Source organism: Plectropomus leopardus, chromosome 1 (genome assembly GCF_008729295.1).
Source record: "Plectropomus leopardus isolate mb chromosome 1, YSFRI_Pleo_2.0, whole genome shotgun sequence".
NCBI classification, from domain to species: domain Eukaryota; kingdom Metazoa; phylum Chordata; class Actinopteri; order Perciformes; family Serranidae; genus Plectropomus; species Plectropomus leopardus.
The window spans coordinates 11,665,268-11,685,442 of NC_056463.1; the positions used below are offsets into that span (position 1 = coordinate 11,665,268).

Consider the following 20,175-nt stretch of genomic DNA (forward strand, 5'->3'; position numbering starts at 1 on the left):
GAACCTGGATCCCAGCTGCAGCCCTCAAGCTGAATACTGAACCAGCTTCAAAAGTTATCTCCATTTATCACTTGGAAAAAAAACAGTCTTTCCACAATAAACTATTTCCTAAAATGTTGAGCTTTTCCTTTAAAATCTCAATCATCAGTAGTACTGTTTTTACTGCCAGTATTTTAGTGTATTGTTTTGCCTTTAAGTGAAGACTATGTGTGTAACTTTTCAAAGAAATCACATGGTTCTTCCTCTTAGAAATAAAAAGCTGAATTCATACTCAATACAGTCAAAAGCTGTTTTGGAAAAAGCTAGCACATAAGTTAACCTTGAGCTTAGAACTTTATATGTTGGACATGTTTAAGTAACCACACGGCATACCATTATTTTTTTGAAAATACAATTTTACTCTATGATTTTCATACAACTGCTTTTATTTTTGTTTTTTTTTTAAATAGGATTTTCACTGTTGAGGGAAGTTAAAACTCAAAAGGCAGACTCCTCTCAGCATTGTACACATACTGGCAGTTAAAGTGAAAAATGAAAACTAAAGTTCAATATACAACACGATAAAAAAACAAAAACAAAAAAAAATTACTCGTCAAGCTCTATATTCTGGCATTCATTCATCAAAAAATAGAAAATAATACATTACAGAGGGAAGTAAAATAACAATGGAGCCCTTTTGGCATTCTCAGTCACAATGCTCCTGACATTCTTTGTTTTTATTGTGTTTTGATTTGCTCAGCACCTATTAAATCAAATTAAAAAACTGAAGACTTACACTACTTTGATCCCTGGCTATTGCTTTCACGGTCTCACAGGTCCTATTCCAAGAAAATAAGTGCGCATTTGTTGCTTTTTAAAACGCAGATGGAGTTGAGTGACTTGGATTACGGTTTGACTTTGGATCAACTTAAATGTGCAGAAAACCTCAGTGAGCATAAGGTAGTGTTTTTGTTTTCTGTCTTCTATAAAGCATTGTACAGTCACATTATTTACATATTCAGTATATTACAGCGCACTCTTTTTACTCTCAGTAGCTTGTGTGGTGCGTTCGGTGCAGTGCTCACTCGCTCTCCTTCGAGGAGAGGGCCCCTTCCTGTCTCCCTGTGCTTCTGAGACTTAAACTCATCATCCTCAGATTGGAATATGGCAGGTTTTAACTTTAAGTGGGTGATTCTGAGGGAAAGAAGGGGCCTTTGTGATCAAGTTAGTGATGAAAGATTATTGAGAATCAGGGTGTCAGTTCTTTAAAATATACTCTAAAATGCACAGGTGGAAATGCATAGTGTGTTAACTGCAATGAGTACAATTCATTACGAGAAGCTTAAGCTCTGTTTGTGTGTTACAGTACTGCACCTTTGTGAAATGATTCACCGGTTTGGAGGGAAGCTGTGGTGAAGTTTGGGTTGGTTGTTCTTAGTAGGCACATGGTTGATTTTTAAGGTTGCAGGCAGACATGGAGTGCTGCTTCAGCGGGTTCACAGGCAGTCCATTCCTGCCTGCAACGATGTGCAAGGTTTTCTACAGAACACAAAGTTGTGCCTAATAGCACGCCACCGCTGCTGTGGTGACGGAGGGGATTCAGCTTGTTAGGAGCAAATTCAGTCCCCAATCAACCCCTAAAGTCACTCATGCAGATATGAGCACCTATTCACACATTTTCTCTGAGTAGGGCGGCTGATGAAGGACTATTTGTCTGGTCCCCATTATTTTCATTTTATCAGATTCTACATGAGCACTTGATTATTTCAAGCTCTGTGAGCGTGGGTCTTAGGTGGACTGGATGTAAGCAACATGACTGCTGCAGCAAAGAGTCACTCTGCCTACAAAGTTACAGTCAGATCTGCATCCAAGCACAGGACGCCAGGCGTAGTAGGCTGACCCAAGACCAGCCACTGGACATTGATCTAGATAAGGCCCTGTGTGTTCCTGTGGGCTTACAAGGCTGTGATACATGGGCAGTTTTTGAGGCAATGTTGTGCAGCATTTATTCCCGTATCTTCTGCCTAGTACAGGGGATATTGCTCACTGGCTTGAGAATACTGTGAAAATTCCTGCAAATGCCTCTAGGCAGCAGTGTAATCACAGTAAAAGGACAGGGTGATCCTGGGCTAAGGCTCCAGCTGAACCACGACACCTTTTTTTTTGACATTCCAATCTAAAACATCTCCCCACTGGTCAAAGCTTTTATAAATATAATGGAATAATCACCATTGCCTCAATGAACTGCTTATGGATCCGTTTTGGCAGACTGGTGTGCTGGTCACTGGTGAGAGTCCAGCAGGGGGCAGGAGTGTGAGCGAATGTCATTGTGTTTGTGGATGGCCTGGTCTAAGTCCAGAGGCTGTCCGTTAACACTGACCCCCATGCAGCCGCTGTAGGGCGCCGACACCAGCGTGGACACCAGAGGAACATCTAAGGGAAGACAGGACAACATGTTGTTAACAAGAAAACAAGATGGACTGTGTGGGTGTCCTTACTGTGACCTGATTTGTGTGTATGCAAACAGTATTAGTCACTGTACAGAATCAGTAAACACATGAAAGGTCCAGTGTGGAGGATTTAGGGGCATCTACGGGCAGAAATGTTCTATAATATTCATAACTATGTGTTAGTGTATAATCACCTGAAAATAAGATTCATTGTGTTTCCATGACCATAATATGAGCCGTTTATATCACCATAGAGTCCGTCATTTTGTTTTTAAGTAGCCCAGAATGGACAAATCAAACTCTGGCTCTAGATACGGCCATCTGCATTCCCACGTCTGCCACTGCAGTTCTCCTACACGCTTGGCACAAAAGAGAGGTTTCAGTTCTGCAACCTCACTGCTAGATGCAACTAAATCAAACACACTGGACCTTTAACCAACACTTTTATTAAATACACATGACAATGCTCATCAAGGCAACAAGACAAAATCTTTTTTTATGTTTACTTTCAGCTTAGAGAGTGTTGGATCCTGAAATATTATCACGGTTTGCTAAACTCACAATAAAAGAAAACAATGTTAAATGTATAGCTGAACTTTTGGCAGGAGTCACCTTTTATCATTCAATGGATGCCTAATATATCCATATCTTTCCTACTACAATATTATATGGGCCAATACATTTATTTCCCCAATCTAACCAGTATTCCTTCTTAAGAAATGGTATGTTAGAGTTGACAGACATTTTCTAGCTTCATGCAGCCATCTGCCTCAATATTTTAAAAAGTGAAAATGTCATCTGTTTTTGATATCAACAAATTGTATCATCAGGACCAATCAGGACTGTGCCGATTCCAATCAGAAAAAGCCGCTGCAGACTACCAGTAACTAAAGCTCGAGTCCAAGTTGATGTTTATGGAGGAAATTTCTTCAAAACCATCTTTTATCACGCTCACAAGAATGAGACCCAAGGTGACAGTGACCTTGAACTTTGACGAACAAAATCTAATCAGTTCATTGTTGAGTCAAAGTGGACCTTTGTGCCAAATTTCAAAAATTTCCCTCAAGGTGTTCTCGAGATATCCAATTCACAAGAATGAGACAATGAGGTCACCGTGGCCTTGACCTTTGACCAACAAAATCGAATTAGTTTGCCACTGATTCCAGGTGGACGTTAACGCCAAATTTATAAAGAACTCTGAAACGCGTTCTTGAGATACTGAATTCACGAAAAATGGAACGGATGAACGGATAACCTGAAAACATAATGCCTCAAACCATGGCTGTCCCCGGCGCTGAGGCATCAAATAAAAGAGAGAATCGCTGCACCTTAGTAATGGTCAGGAAGACCTTGCGGTTTATTCTGACATCATGTAATCATGACATTTTTATGTAAACAAATGTAGACATGTAAACACAACGGGAATAGGTCATGCCTATACATGATCTGAGTTGATAATGTAATTATTCCTCCTCCATTTCCACCCCGATGTAAAATATGTCTGACAGCTTAAGATGTCTCTACTGTTTATTAGTGCTCAGCATCAACACGTTTCCTGCATGCTGAGGACATAAAACTCTGCATACTGCATAAATAATATCTTGGTTAAATGTGTAAATAAATGTGCAAGTTCTCACCAGGTAGGCCTCCTATAAAGGTGCTGGACTGTGACAGGACGTCAGTAGGAATTTCGGTGTCTTCACTACGTCCAGACTGACCGTCGACCAGCAGCAGGGATTGGTTGCCTGAGATCGTCACATGGATTTCATGACTCTCGCCGTCACACAGGGGGGCAGGAGAGCTTGCGATGATGACATCACCAACAGATACCAGAACAAACTGAAGACACACAAAAGGTCAGTTCGTAGATCAAACACACATTAACAAATACACACAGGTCGAAATTTTAAGTACTTACATCTCTCCACTCGTCAGTGCCGGGATGATAGTCAGCCAGAGTGATGGAGAGAGGGACTCTGTCCTGGTGAACAAGTGCAAACAGCACTCCGATCGCAGAAGTTGGACGCAGAATCAACTGTATGGTCAGGTTCTGTGATTCTGAAGTAGCAATAACAGAAAGTGAAAGAACAGGTCATGAACTTTGTCGACAAACAAAATGAGGAAAACTATTGACAAAAGTGTTGGTGATGACGAGAGCCAACTAACATTCACCCAAACAAAATTAAACATTGACTAAGTACTTGAGTAAGAATGCTAAGATGTGCAATCCCTTTGCATACAGTCCCACACATGCACACACTGCACCATAGCTGATGTTGAAGAGAGCGAAGCCTGTGCCGGGGTAATACGCTCCAGGATCCTCGGTGCTGAAGCACTGCATGTTATCATTGGACCGAATGGTTTCTTGTATGGACGTATCTTCACCAGTCAACCACCTCCACTCCTTCATACAGCCATCAAGACGGGGATTCACCTAAAGAATAATCACACCAGTTGAGAATTATGATAAGAACTTCTCTCTGTGGTACATGGTTCTATGCTAGAAATTTAGCCTTGCCGTTGTATTCTTCAGCTAACCAGTCAAGTTGCTGCAGCAGTTTGCATCCATGTCTGTCCAGACTCATATGTGGCCATGACAGTAGAGAATGCGTCAAATATGGATGTTGCTGCACAGAAGCTGCATATTCTAAAACGTAGATGCTTCACACACATCTTCAACCTGGCAGCACAGAGGATCTATACAATCAGCACATCTCAAGGTGGACACCCACAATTGTCACCAATTCAGTATCTGACTAAATGTCTCCCCCCTTCTGTTCCTGAGTTATGGCCAAAAAAGTGTTTTTGTAGAACATAATGATGTCACAGTGAAGCTGACTTTTTCAAAAAATATATTAACACTTCAATTTTATCCTATTAGCCATTTGTGTGAAATGTTGTCATTAATAACAAACAAATTCTTGCGTTACAGCCAAAAATATGTTTTGAAGGTCAAAGTGACCCTGACATTTGACAACCAAAGTCTAATAAGGTTATTTTTGATTCCAAGTGGACATTTGTGCCAAATTTGAAAAATTACACAAACACATAAAAATAAGCACCTGATTGACGAGGCCATCTTCTCTGAAAGGGACTCCTCCGACGGTGAGGTTAAGCTCATGCATGCCCTTCTTGAGTGTAAACAGATCACCATTTACTGCAATCTTCATGACAGCCTCCCTGTCTATCTTAATCACTAGACTCCGCCCCTGCTCCTCCACCGAGATCTGAAAACAAGAAAACCAGACATTTACGGAACTTTGAATAACCCAATGAAGCTGATGTAGACAAGTATTTCATAACAGAAGCCTCCAACCTTTCTCCACTGGCCGTCATTGACGATGGGTCCGCTGCTGGTGACCCTGCTGACTGAGCCATACTTCAGCTGCAGCTCCAGCTTCCCATGATGCATTGCCAGCACGATCCAGGAGCTGTTAAGGTGACCTCCGGCAAAGAAGATCACCCCCTCGGGGTCATAGGTACGGAAGTCAAACTCTGCAGAAAAGCTGGGGAGCAGTAACCAGTAAGTATGTTTTATGACGAAGACAATTGAGAATAAATAAGAAATAAAGGGAAAATGTTAAAGACTGGATAAGAAGAAAAACAGTTATACGTGATATTTGACATTTTTTAGAATGAGTTGATTCAGAGTAACTATGTATGGTTAATTCAAAAATTAATTAATCAAATTATTATACCTTTTTTTTTCTTTTGTAAAGATTATTTTTGGGCTTTCACCTTTATTCTGATAGGACAGTTTAAGTGTGAAAGGGGGGAGAGAGAGGGGATGACACGCAGCAAAGACAGGTGGCTGGAATCAAACCCGCAGCCACTGCGGCGAGGATTTAGCCTCTGTGCATGAGGCGCCAGCTATACCAACTGAGCTACTGGGTGCCCTCACTTTATTATTTTTACATGAACGTGCACAAAAAACAAAAATATGAAACAAGAATTGAAAACAGAACTTGATTAAAGCCTGAAGCTTAAATTGTGCTTCAGCTCATTGCTTTTAAAAATGGAATTATTTTACCTTCTTAATCTACCCAAATCAACAAACACGAAGGGGGTTAGGCAATATGTTTTAAATTTAATGCAATTCCTCGGACAGCATTGGGTTAATTTGTAGCCCGTGTAATACTTAAACCAACGAGCATGCTGGAAAAGTTTTGCTCACTCCATTTAATCATTTATCTGTCATTATACTCAAGTAAAAATAAAGCAAAGCAGTTTTCTCACCCAGTTTGAATCCTACGACGGAAACGCAGCCTCACAACTGGCACACCACTGAACATGCGGCCCAGGTAGAGGGAGCGAGAGTTCCTCTTCAGAGATGGCGACATACAGGGAGTTATGGGCTGTGAAAATACAGACATAAAGCTAGAGATAACTCACGCTGCTCCTTCATGAGAACCACTTGTGTATTTAAGACTTTTAAAATGGTTTAACCAATTATGAATGCAGTTTTTTGTTCACACTTGACAACAAAGGTGAGAGCTGAACTATGAAATTGCCAGTTCATATTTGCTACAGTTCATGTATTTCACCTTACAGCTCCTGAGGTCCTGGCCAAGCTTCATGCCCTGACGACCATCACAGAAGCAACGGAAACTCCCAGGAGTGTTCAGACACTCCTCTGCACACACACCCGACTCACACTCATCCACATCTGACAAGAGCAGGTTGGAGAAGTAAAAGAGAAGGAGAGGAGAAAGTCATGAGTGAAGTATAAAAGGTTACAGAGAATCAGAGAGTTCATTAAGTTATCAGAGTCCCATCTGTGGAGGATTCAGTCAAAACTTTCCAAGATTTAAAAAAAAAACATCAGTTCCAGGAGCATTAACAAATGTCAGATGTCTTTCCTGTCAACATATCAGGGAATGCAAACAACACTTGAGTCAAGAGGTCTTTGACGTTGACTGGGTGGTATCTCTCTGCTCCATGTACAACCTTACATGGCCATGAGAAGGTTGGCTATAATAAACGTTAATTCTCAGAGGAGGGACACTGAGGTTATGAAAAGTCTGGTTTCCACTGCAGAGCATAACAGGGCACACGAGTGATTAATGACTTCGGTTAAAATTCTTATTCCATGTTTTACCAACAGAGCTGTTGTTGTGATTATTTATCTTAATATGTTATCTTATTAAATACCACAACAGCATGTTTTTGGCCTTGGACGTTCGCCATTCTTTGAGTATAAGTATATGTTGAGCAGCTAGCCGCTTGAGAAAACATGAGATAAAACTTGTTTGACATACAGTAAACAATATCATATTTCTACATCTTGTGCTCTTAAAAATAACATTTAATAAGATCCAAGGCTCCTTGAGGATTTGGCTTAGTGATGCTTCTGTAAATGCACAGATGGCTATGAGGGTTTTTTCAAATCATTGCATGTTTAAAACATGATTTTGTGTGCTTAAAGGGCTTATTTGCATGTTTTGAAGTAAGGATTTATGAGGTACTTTACATAGTTTTACCTGCAGTAGATGTCTGTCAGCAAACCCCAGTTTGGAGAAGCTAAACACATTGCAGCCACCTAAAAAAAAAAACCCACCTAAAAAAATCTATTAGACTTTTAAGTGTATGCAATATTGATAATATTTTTACTAATGCACCTTTTAGTCCGACAGCCCGTTCTGACAGAGAAGCCGTTAAAGTCTTCAGTTCCTCATCTATGTTCCCCTTAAAGCCAAGAAACTCCATTGATCAAACCAGTAATTTTGGCTCGCTGCACACAGGAGCTGCTGGTCTACAGCTGCCTAGTTTAGTTAGCTAGTTTATGTTCTTGTGCTTAGGTGAATCCAAAATAACCCTTTAAAAGGGCAAAGAAACAAACTAATTGATCAAGGCAGCAATAGACCAGAAGCTCCTGTGTTCAGCAATGTTAAATTACTGCTTTTCTCAATGGAGTCTGGCTTAAAATAGAGCAATATTACAGCTTCAGTTCCCTGTCGGGAATCACTGTCTGAAGGTAAGGTAATGCAGTAAAAATATTCTTAACATAAAGCGCACTTTTTTTTAGGTGGCTAAAATACATTTTGTTGCGGATCCTCAGCAGCGGTACATTGTTTTGCCTCAGTGCCAGACTCAAGCCTGCTTCTCCAAACTGTGGACGGGCTGACTAACATCTACTGTAGGTAATAAGTTCCCCATAAAACCACCTTCAAAAGATCCAAAATATCCCTTTGAGATGACTTCGAAAAGTGAAAGACACTTCTCATACCTGCAAACCCATCACATCTCCTGTGTTTGTGTATTGCACTTCAGATTTACCTTATCTATTTTGCATTTATAACAGTTTCTGTCCTGACCCCATTTAAAATCAAAAAGACATTCTAGCAAAAACATTAAGTACGGAACAACAGTGAATCACAGGGTCAGTCTGTGTATTTTCCCACTGAAATGGAGACGGTGACCTGTTACCTACTTATGCAGAATTTCTTCAAATGTGTTTGCATTCCTTTCCTGACCCCTCAACACAGCTGCATCAAGTCCTGCTGAGGCTGAAGCTGCTCCTCACTCAGTTCTCATGAAACTGCGTGTGTTTGTGTGTCTGTGTGTGTGTATATTCACTTACCAACACAGCTCTTGGTTATATTGTCATAGACATATCCGATATCACACAAGCAATCGTAGCTGCCCTCCTTATTCTCACATCGTGCCGTTCCACACACACCTGGATCCTCACACTCGTCCACATCTGAAAGACACAAAATGCCGTCAGCTGGTCAACATCTGGTGGAAGTTCAACAGAATCAGGAAGACCATAAAGTCAACTCCTCTGCTGGAACAACATGATCTGAGGTGGTTATCTGTACATTTGCTCATTAGTGTCAGGAATAAAGTGGGCCAGGAAAAGACACCAGACACCTAAAATTAATCTGGATTAATTTGAGCAGTGGGAAATTATAATCAGCCGCAAGACAGATGCTCAAATCTCGTGCTGATTGATTAACCACTTGAATTAAAATGACCTTAATATTAAATTTACCCCATCAAGTCTTTAAAATTAGGTTAGTATTTATTTTTTATTATATAAATTATTAATATTACAAACACAAATTAAACTTTTGGTAGCCTAGTGGAATAATAAAATCAACCTGCTATTTCAGTCCATCAGATACATTTTGCTGCAGTAAAATAAAGTGTGATGAGCAGACTGAAAACTTTATCTTATTAGATGACACTGATGTTGACAAAGTTTTGCTTCAGGGACATAAACTGCAGTTGAAAAAAGGTAATAAATCAATGAATCCCAATATATGGTCTCTGGTGATTCCAACCCCTACAGAAAAAATGGTAACATTTTCAAGCACTGGCCAAGTGTAAATTTGATTGCCAAAGTCTTATGTTGCCTTACGCCAAAACAATATAGAAAATGCAATTTAATGCAACTTAGTACAGCTTCTCTTAACTTTGACATGTTTAATAATTGACATTAACATTAACAAAATGAAAATATATAATCATTTTTTATTTAAATTGACAACTCAAGATCTTTGTAAACATACGGTACATAACATTGTCTCTATTGTCATTCTATTCTTGCCATTGAATCTCCTTTTTCCATTCACTCCTGAATGGTTGTTGTACCTTTGTTTTTCATGGTCCCTTTTGTGTGTTTCTAATTTTTCTGTAAGGATAGTTTCAGCGGTTTGTGTAGGCTTAGTAAACCTATGCTTCAGTCACTCCGTCATATGGGTAGCCAGCCAGAAACAAGTTTTATGAATTCAAGTAATGTAACCTTTATTTAGACAGGTAATCTCACTGGCACACAGTCTTATTCTAATGAGAGACTTAGTAAAACATGGTGGCCACAGGGAGGCCACTGACAGGCAATATATGGTGGCCACTGAGTAACTTTTTGTGGCCACAGGCCATTGGGCCATTGTTAATATCAAACCCTGTGTAATGTTGGACCTGGCAAAGGGTCTGTGAAGTGGATGTTTTTTTGTCGTACTCATTGACTAAACCATTTATTGTTTATGGACCTACAATGATGATTACATCACAAGACAGAACGACTCTAACTTTGGATTACTATTGGGATCGAAAACAGAAAAACTCACGTTTCAATCCTTGCAAATCAATTAAAAATATTCACATAACCAAAACTACATTAATAATATCCATTTTATAGTTTGAAGTGAGTTAAAGTTTGTTCAAACACAGACTGAATCAAAGTGTTACTTGCATCTACTGTATTGACAGGTTTCTAGCTGAGTACATGATGTACTAACCGTTACACATGTGGCGTCCCACCAACATGTAGCCTTGGTGACAGGAGCAGCGGTAACTGCCCATAGTGTTGTTGCACTCATGGTCACACCCTCCGTTTCTCTTGCTGCACTCGTCGACATCTGCAAACAGGATGGTGGTACAGTCAACATGAACGCAGGAAAAACACCATCATGGGTTTGGGCTGTCTGGCTTGTGTTAAGATTTCCCATAGTAATTTAAAATCACGCTGTGCTTAATGAAACTGATTTTTAATGTTATATTTTGAAATCCTGAACAGGAGCGCACAGTTTGAAACAGTTTGAATTTGTACTTTGTTAAACGCCTCACAAATAACTGACACACTATGTCATTGCGGCTGAGTGTTGCAGCTGAGTGTTTAGGAGGAGTGCGGTCGTCAAGTGGAAAAGGCTCAGTCCGAGTCAAACTGAATCTGTTTTGGTTTCCTCTAACAGTAAGGTGGCAGGATGAGTCACAGTGGAAATGTGTGGAATGGTGGCTGTGCCATAAATCAACGTGTTTCCCTCTCCCACACAGTGTGTGTATAAATTATGTGTGTTTTCCAGTTCCTGCTTATACTCTTAATATTTGTTACATTTCCCTTGTAAAGTGGAACCAATGCTCTAACTTTCAATGCAAGCCTCCCCTTCACATACACAGCAACAATAGCTTTGACCTCTAATGAGACAAATAGATTCCTGTTGCGAGTTCCCGTACATGCAGTTCATATTGACCTGACACACAATTCACACATCATTACTAACAGCAGCAGCTGGATATAAAGAGGCAAATCAACAACAGCTTTGATTGTAAAATAGAAGTGAAAAAACATTAGGAGAGTTTTGCAAGATCAAAATAAAACATAACCATCAACATGATGAGAAACAATGAAAATATTTGACAATTACATGACTAATGAAAGTGGTGGGAGGCCTGATCTTTGTATCTGTGGACGTGACAGGAATTAGCTGTGAGAATCAAGGTCACAGAGACCATGACATCTATCCAGAGACACTGATGTGACACTGAATGACGTTGCAACAATTCAACCTCTGCTGAGCTCTAGTACACACAGTCCACCTATACCTTTATATATATCCTTCCTCACTTTCCATCACAATGGCAGTACCTTTCTCACATCTGGCTCCTGCCCAGCCTGTGAAACAGTGACAGAGGAAGTCGCCCTTTTTGTCCTCGCAGCGCACTGTACCTCTGGCATTACAGGGAGATGGTGAGCACTGGTCTGGAATATCTACAAGTGAGAGAATAAAAAATAGACACACACAGAGGGAAGGAGTGTTATTATTGCTTTAAAATGAGTCTGTGCAAACCAGAAGCATGCAATGAGTGTAATTGTATACTGATACTGGACAGAGGAAGGGCATCTCTTATGTTCTGCATATCAGGAGTTCAATAAAAAATAACCTGACGCTGGCTAAGCCCTCCTGCCGGAGATGCCCTAATTCTGTCCTTCCCAGCATACCTGTCCTCCAGCTCACAAAACACAAGATCAAACGGAAATTCAATCTTACTGTTCACTTTTTTTTTTCTATTAAATGTTTTCACTTTAGCCCTCTCTCTCACTCCCAGCTTGTGTAAGTGAGCACATGTGTAAATCTTTTCTCTCCCAATACGCTTTCCTTTTCTTAGAAGCGGAGACTGCTCGACAAGTCTGGGCATGTTAGTCGGAGTTCAGAGAGAGAACAGGACAGTGTGGAGAAAATGAGGGGAGCAGAAGTGAGATAAGCTCACATGTGAAAAACAAAGGCACAACCTTTTCACTGAATGATGCACAGTATTATAAATACCTCAATTTCATTAGTGAAACCTCCAGCGCTCACAGTGATTTAAGTTTAAGTAAACACTTTGCACATAATCTAGCTTTAGTATATGCACATTGACAGCAGACTCGCCTAAACAACACTTCTTACCTGCTAACACATGGGTGCTACATATAGTTAGAAAATCAAATCAGCATCAGTTAAATCTTCAGAATAAACAAGGTGATGACAAAACGTAATAATACCTACAAATGTAATCAAAACTAAACTTAACCTGACCGAAAATGTAATCAAATTATGTAATAACTTGATCAAAAATGTAATGCATAGTCAGTAGTAGTATTGTAGTATACTTTTAGTTGAACCAGAAGATATAGCTTTGATATTTACCAAAACCCTTTAGTTGATGCGACACTGTCGGACAATTACAAAGAAGCTGGAAATGTTTTACAAGGTAAATATCAACAGGGCTCAACAGTAATGTCTAAAAGTGGTTGCCAGAGTCTCAACCAGGCATCAGCTACTCTCTTAGATAATTTTGTGAAATTTGTCAATATTAGCATGAGTTATGTCCACTAACATGTTTTGTGAGGTCACGCTGACCTTGACCTTTGACCACCAAAGTCTAATCAGTTAATCGTTGGTGCCAAATGGACATTTTTGCCAAATCTGAAAAAAAATTCCCAAGGTGTTCTTGAGATATCGCTATCATGAGAATGGGGCAGACGGACGTACAGCCAACCCAAACACTTACTGCCTTTGGCCAGTTATCGCCGATCACAAAGACATAAAAAAAAAAAGGAAAACTCTGCAAAAATAAAAAATAAAGAAATGTGAAAATATCTTTATCAGTATTGGTACTTGATTCTTTATACCGCATGCCTTCTTCTAAGGGCAGTCTTTCAATAAATCAGAATAAAGCTCCTGGTCAGTAATATATCGGTAACATCAGGAGTCTCACTTGTTTCCTCTCCTTAAAGTTTTAGAGGTCCCTTAACAGCATGTCCGAGCTTAATTTCATGTAATAAAGCTCACACTGTGGGCTACCACAACAATGACTTGGATAAGCCTTTCAACGTTTACACAGCAGCAACATTTCATGTCACTTATGCTAGAGAATGGGCAGACGTATTTTTAATTATTCTAATTTTTCTGCTGTAACTCATAATACACTTGAGTCTGCAAACTGCAGGAAACAGAGAACAGAAATGAAGAGAAGGAGAGTGATAATTAAAACTGCTGTGCTTACAATAAAATCAGCTTTTTGTATGTGTATATATGAAGCTGAAACTGTATCATTCCATACCATGCCATGTATGTGAAATCCCTTTTCTGAAATATTCCATAAATGGACTTAGTGGAAAGTCATGATCCGCTCTGATACTAGTGTACCACCCACCATCTGCAGGAGACAGATGGGCAGAGATTTGCAGCGAGAAAGAGAGATAAAGAGAGAAGTGGTGAGAGAGAGAAAGGTGCTGAGCTGCCGTGTCATGATGCTGCAGCTGAGTCATGGAAACCCCCCCCGAGCTTCCTCAGCCAATAGCAGTAAAGCCGGGTCGTTCTCTTGTATCCTGATGCAGCAGAAATCCTGCGCTCCTCTCACGTCAGACTTTTTTTTTTTTTCACGTCACTCCTCCTGCTCAGCTCACGAAGACACTGGTGCAGTCACCCAGAGAGAGCGAGTGAGTGAGTATGTGATGTGACGACTGAAGGGGTGTGCCACTCATTCACCAATCTGCAGCATCACTGTAGCAAAGTGCTGCAATGTTACTCATGGATACCTGAGCTCACGCACATATAGCACACTCAGGCTACTTCAAAATCACAGTGAGGTGCGTCACGCTGCAACAACTGACCTGCAGTTGCTTAAGAAATTCAGCACCTTTTCATCATCTTTCCTCCTTTTCTGCTTAGAGAGTGTGTGCCTGAGGGTGATGCAGAGCGGTGCTACTGCAGTGCAGCCCAACCCCACACTATAACTAAGCGCCTGTCCTTAGATGTAATAGTACTCACAAAGTGAAAAGACAGAAAGGAAGAGTGAGAAAAAGACATCGATCAATCTGTCTACAGTCCTGCCATCAAGCTCTAAAATTAAGTAAGGAAGAGGGCATAAAACTCACTGTGGACACATGTAATCAGATCCTGTTTCTTCTTTTCGGCATCTCCAAACTTCTCCACACAGGCTAGACGGAAACGAAAATGAAAGCAAAGAGATAACAAACATATAATCAGTCAAGCCGGCTGTTAGAAGTAGAGATGAAGAGCTTTGGTCAGCGCAATAACTTACCTAAATACTTGGGATAGAAGTAGTCCTAAATCAGGGAAAAGAAGTGGAAAGAGAGAGGGATAAAGTTACGAAGGCGTATAAACAAAAATCTAAACAGAACAAGATAATCTAAATAAATGCTTACGATTAGTGCAGGGTTTTTTTTTTAAATACTTGACAGAATCTAGGATTTGGTTTCGTTTCACGGCTGATCTTTACGCTCACTCTCATGAAAGTGAAAGCAGGCTCATAAACGATCATTAATTTTGACATTTGTGTTTATGTATGTGTGCTTAATGTCCAATGAAAGATAACAGTGATTAGTTAATAATATGTGTTTGTTCTCCCTCTAATGGGTGCGGCCCTTTGCCAAAGGCTTCCTGAGAATTCTCTGCATTCCTGATAGTAGCAGCATCCATCCCGCCTTCTGGCTGCAGTACTCCTCCACATGTAGGTCAAAATTTTGGGATGATCTACCAATGGAAAGACTTGCTCTGGAGGCACAGAGCCTTTAGAGAGCTTTTGCTGCAGTATGAGCCACATGCAGCAGGATGAGATAAAAAAAAAAATCAGATATCAGGCAAAAGTCTAGGGAAATATTTACACAGCATAATTACCTGATTATACCCCTGATTTGCTGCAACAAATGATTTGCAAAGGTCAGTCACATTTGGTTAGGATATAGTGCGGCCCCAGAACTAGTTTGCTTTACTTAGTTTTTTTCACCTAAGAAGTAAGAAACCAACAACTTGGGAGTCTCCAAAGATAATCAGGAGTATCCAGGAGGAACACCCTCTTCCTGCAGAGCCAGAAAGCTGCAGCAGAAGAAAATGCGGAGTCAGAGATGGGCACTTTCAGAATGAATAATGCAGCTATGAATGAGTCTGCAGCTTTGTGGCACGAAATGGAAAACTACAGGCACGCAAATGCTTTTGTGATGATGATGTACGTCCTCGAACTGAACCAGAAGGGACATCACCTGACTTCACCTTTTCCTCTGAACCCAGCTCAACTTCACTTTAATCCTCCCTCCCTCAGCTTCCATGTCTGTCCACTTCGCTAATCTGACGAGTAATCTCTGACTCTGATCGATTGCCTTATGCACTCCCTTCACCGCTGCAATTCACAACAGCAAAACTTAATAGTAGTAATAGCGAATGTTTAAGACCACAGCATCAGCTGTCAAAATGTCATCTGAATCTGATTTACAAAACAAGTAAAAACATTAAACAATGGCAAGAAATACTTTGGACAGCTAATATTTAAAAAGGGGTTTGAGCAAGAGTGCGCAAAAAAGACACACACACACACGCGCAACACACGCAACACACGCAACACACTGCACACAGCCATCCTGTAAGGACTTAAAAGTCAGATAGCCTATTTTCCATGTTTTGTGATATATTATGTAATTTATAGCCTATCTTTGGAGCTTGTTTGCATATATAGCATATATTCAATAAGCCTATGTATTCACATGAATGGAAAGGCTAATCTGTGCATTCATGAATGCAGAATGGAAACTAATCTGCAGTAAAGATTTCTGAATGCACACACTGTGATGGATTTTGTTTGTTGGTAAATATCGAATGGAAAAAGAGGGTGGAAGCTATACAGATTAATGAGGCAATACTGTGTTGAATGAATGAGCCACATTTCTCAGCCCATGTTCAACAGGAAACAGCTAATCAGCTCCAAGAGAGACCAATCAGAGTCAGGAGTTTGTTTGTGTAATTTGCATGCATTTCAGTGTGTGGATACTTGAGAATAGTCATGTGTGACATACAACCATACAGGTAGCGAAAACAGGGATAGAGTTTCCCATATTTAGGAAGAACCTATGCAGATCTCAAGTAGATCGGGCTAAATTTAACTAAACTGAATTCATTTAAGCTAAAAAGAAATTGTGTTTATGTGTTCATATATGAGCATGTGTGCATGTATGAAGCCGAGCATAGGGATTGCAGTGTCTTCATTGACACTGTATTTCATAAACTACAGCTTAGTCATGTTGACTCAATGTCTGTCATAGAAACAAACAAAAAACATGCCAAGTATTTGATGAGAATATTATGTGCACTGACAGCTATCAGCTGTCTGGACTTATTGGAGCATGAACACCAGCAGCCCAGACAATGAATCATTAGTCTACTGAGGCCTTGCACTCATCAATTTACAGTCAACATGAACATGATGTAAACAACCAGCCTTGCAGCTGTATGTTTTCTTAAAAATACCAGCTGATAAAAACTAAAGATAGAGGTCAATTCTAAGTGGTTATGGTGTTTTTGGAAAGTTAGCTGACATCGTTTGTCTGTCCATCCTGGAAGGGGATCCCTCCTCAGTTGTTCTTCCTGAGATTTCCACCATTTTTCCCCAGCTAAAGGGTTTTTTAGGGAGTTTTTCCTTATCTGATGTGAGGGTCCAGGGACAGAAGGTTGTCATATGTTGTAAAGCCCTCTGAAGCTACTTATGATTTGTGATACTGGACTTTATAGATCAATTTCAATTGACAGGAATTACTATTTGTTCAGCCCTTTTGGGCATGCTTTGTGATTGGGCTACAATGAACTTTGAGTTGTTTAATCTGTAAAGAACTTTGGGTTCCCTTTGAGAATGAAATGTGACATAAACAAATTTGCCTTGCCTCTGTTTTAGTGCTGCAGTAGCTCAGTGGAGAAGAAGGTGTGGTACTGAGGTTGTGTTTTGGTCGCTGCATGCAACCTTAGCATGAAAACCATCAAAACTTTAATAGTGCCATAACATTTAATGCACTCACCGTCTCTGGGTCGTTTTCAAACACTTCTCTGGCCTCTTCTTTGCTGCACTTTTCCTCCACACACTCCCTCTCCAAGTGTCCTTGCTTCGTCTCCTCGAAAACTTGGTTTGCTCTCTTGTGTCTGCTCAGAAACTGGTTCGCCTCTTGGGCAGGCAACGAAACTTAAAAAAAAAGACACCCCAAAAATACATTAATTAAGCTACAGGAACATCAGAAGGTGAAATAAACTCTGGATTCAAGCACTATTTTGGCTCCAAAAGGTTGCGAAACATCCAAGCACCATTAATGACGTTAATAACATGTCTCATCATTAGCCACAACACAAATGTCAAAGGGGACTTAGCGAGCTAGCTAGCCACCTAGCATGTAATTGTTTACTTACTGCTGTCGGACCAGCGGACAACCAGCAGGATTAGCAGGGCTAATGAAAGGGACTTTGTCGGGGTCAACCGCATTGTTTAACCGCTGTGTCTGCGCCAAGCTTTGAGAAACTTTCTCCTGTCCCGTGTTGTAGTCCCCTCTGTGTCTCTCAATCGCTCAATGTCACCGAGCCGAAGCTAACGTTGGAGCGAAACACACTGCAGGTATTCAGGTAGTTTCCGACCGTCGGTTGTCAACGTTTTTGATGTGAAATCACCGCCGCGGAGCGCTGCTGCCTAAACTGTCGTGTGTTTCTCCCACATATCGTTCAAGCTAATCAAGCGACCGTCCTGTTGTCTTTGCGGTTCAGCTCGTCCCCCATTGCGGTCTGTACTTTGTGTTTTGACCCTCCTCTCTCGTGTTGAGCCCTCTCTGGCCGGACTGAGTCCCCTCTCTGCGGAGAAAGACAGCACGCCTCTGCTGCTTCAGGAGGGGGAGTAGCTCTGGAAAGTGCAAGCAGGAGTTTGTAGCGATGCAGGCACCTCAGCCCTCCCTCCCCTCCTTCACTGTGTGTGTGTGTGTGTGTGTGTGTGTGTGCGTGCGTGCGTGCGTGTGTGTGCGCGCGCGCGCAGACAAATAAAAAAAATGCAAAAATTATAGCTCACTAATAGGCAATGGTATGCTTTAATCTTCAAACTGTTTGTTTTGATGTCTGGTGGTGGAAGAAGTATTCAGATCTTTCACTTAAAGGGTAGCTTAACTTCGATATTTTTAAAACTGGACCCTATTTTCCCATGCTTTTGTGCTTAAAAAGACTGATGTGAACGTTTTTTAAAAAAATGGTCCAGTATTGAGATAGACAGCTGCAGCAGAGAGCTGCGCAAAGCCCCCAAATATAAGCAAATGGGGCAACTGTGCACCGTCACTGAACATGCATTTAGGGTGGTTTTACACTAGAGACCCAGGCCTGGATCAGAGTACACACAATTTTGCAACATTTTGTCATGACAAAGATCTTCATCAGGCATTTTCCTGTTATCCAAATGCCTGACGAAGTTCTCGGTCAGAGAGAAACATTGAAAAATTACATTTTACTGGGAGCTTTTAATACAGTGTGCAGTTCTTTTGTTTGATTCTTGTCTTGGTTTCATTTTTTTTGATCCAGCATCTGTAAAAGTCCTTTGGATATGCATGCCCTCCACTTTGCTTATTTCTAAATATCTTATCCCCAAAGTCCAGTTTATTTCATTAGTGTGAACACCAGTGCACCAGACTCCACCACAGTTTGTGAACCGTGCCAGAGTCTGCATAAAATGTGTTGTCGGGCACGATTCATGTGTACTTGATTACGGTCCACAGGAGGTGTCGAGCCATGGTCACTGCCATAATAACATAACTTTTGTCACTGGTTAGTTAGCTTGTCTATACTATTTTATATTCACTGTAGAGATCAAAAGAGAATATTCTTGTCATCAACTGGTCTGTTTTTCACCTCATGGACAACCGCAAGTTGCAGCCAGCGAGAAAAGTTGTAAAGGCATTCCTCAGAGTCTCTTGTCTCTTCCAACACCTTTGGCCAATTTCCCATTCGGACCATAAACAAATGTGCCTAGTTGATGCAAGCCCCCAGGAGGAGCACCAGGCTTTGATGCAAATTTTACATAGTGGCCAAAAGTGAAATTACCTGGTGCGTCACATGATGCCACAGGGCCCAAAAAGACTTTTTCCAGTTGACTTACATTGGGAAAGAGCCGTCTGTAAATCAAAAGTTGAGAAATGACTCATTTCACTATTTAATAAATTAAGTTTGATAACATTTGGAAATTCTAAAAGATCCACAAGATTAAATGATTTGATCGCAATTCAAGATAACCAAACGCTCAACCAGAAGAAGATCCCAATAGTGAAATAAGTCATTTTGCAGGATCGTGACATTTTAAAAATATATCCACCGATTTACAGACATCGACATTTTAGGCTTTCATTACACATTGAAAGAGAATCTAGTAAGGATACAGTTTTGGGGATCAAATTAAAGTTAAGAGTGTGACAACCAACCCCGTTCCTGGGGGCCTGCCTCACATGGTGACTGCCTTAGTTTTTATACTTGCTAATAATACATATTTTTACTTAAGCACATATTGGAATAGGTTTTTTTCTCATGATGGAGGATTTTTTATAGTGTGTTATTGCTAATGAGTACTAAGTAAGGAAATCTGACAGCTTTTTCCACCTCTTAAATTGTGCTAACTAAGCAGCTTAAATGAAACTTCACAGGAGTTTATTATAGACCCATATCTTCTTTCTGAGGATTTT

At 40.5% G+C, this 20,175-nt stretch overlaps 1 protein-coding gene across 1 annotated transcript; it reads right to left on the reverse strand.

Moving 5' to 3' along the window:
* Nucleotides 1–407: 407 nt before the first annotated feature.
* gas6 (growth arrest-specific 6) lies at nucleotides 408–18,406 on the reverse strand. The gene is made up of 15 exons (XM_042492565.1): nucleotides 17,882–18,406; nucleotides 17,500–17,660; nucleotides 14,742–14,766; nucleotides 14,575–14,637; nucleotides 11,800–11,922; nucleotides 10,673–10,792; nucleotides 9,010–9,132; nucleotides 6,974–7,095; nucleotides 6,666–6,784; nucleotides 5,746–5,935; nucleotides 5,492–5,656; nucleotides 4,695–4,863; nucleotides 4,348–4,487; nucleotides 4,067–4,268; nucleotides 408–2,412 (listed from the first exon to the last, which is right to left on the reverse strand). The coding sequence occupies exons 1-15, from the start codon at nucleotides 17,952–17,954 to the stop codon at nucleotides 2,261–2,263; spliced, it is 1,947 nt and encodes a 648-aa protein (XP_042348499.1). The 5' UTR covers nucleotides 17,955–18,406; the 3' UTR covers nucleotides 408–2,260.
* Nucleotides 18,407–20,175: the final 1,769 nt, after the last annotated feature.

What these genes read in the sequence shown, in the direction of transcription:
- gas6 (XM_042492565.1), bottom strand. Translation starts at nt 17,954, where the DNA reads ATGCGGTTGACCCCGACAAAGTCCCTTTCATTAGCCCTGCTAATCCTG. An exon ending in GGGACGCCACATGTGTAACG is followed by an intron (nt 9,133 to 10,672) that starts GTTAGTACATCA and finishes TGTGTCTTTCAG; the next exon opens with ATGTGGACGAGTGTGAGGAT. An exon ending in CGTCGTAGGATTCAAACTGG is followed by an intron (nt 5,936 to 6,665) that starts GTGAGAAAACTG and finishes ACTGCTCCCCAG; the next exon opens with CTTTTCTGCAGAGTTTGACT.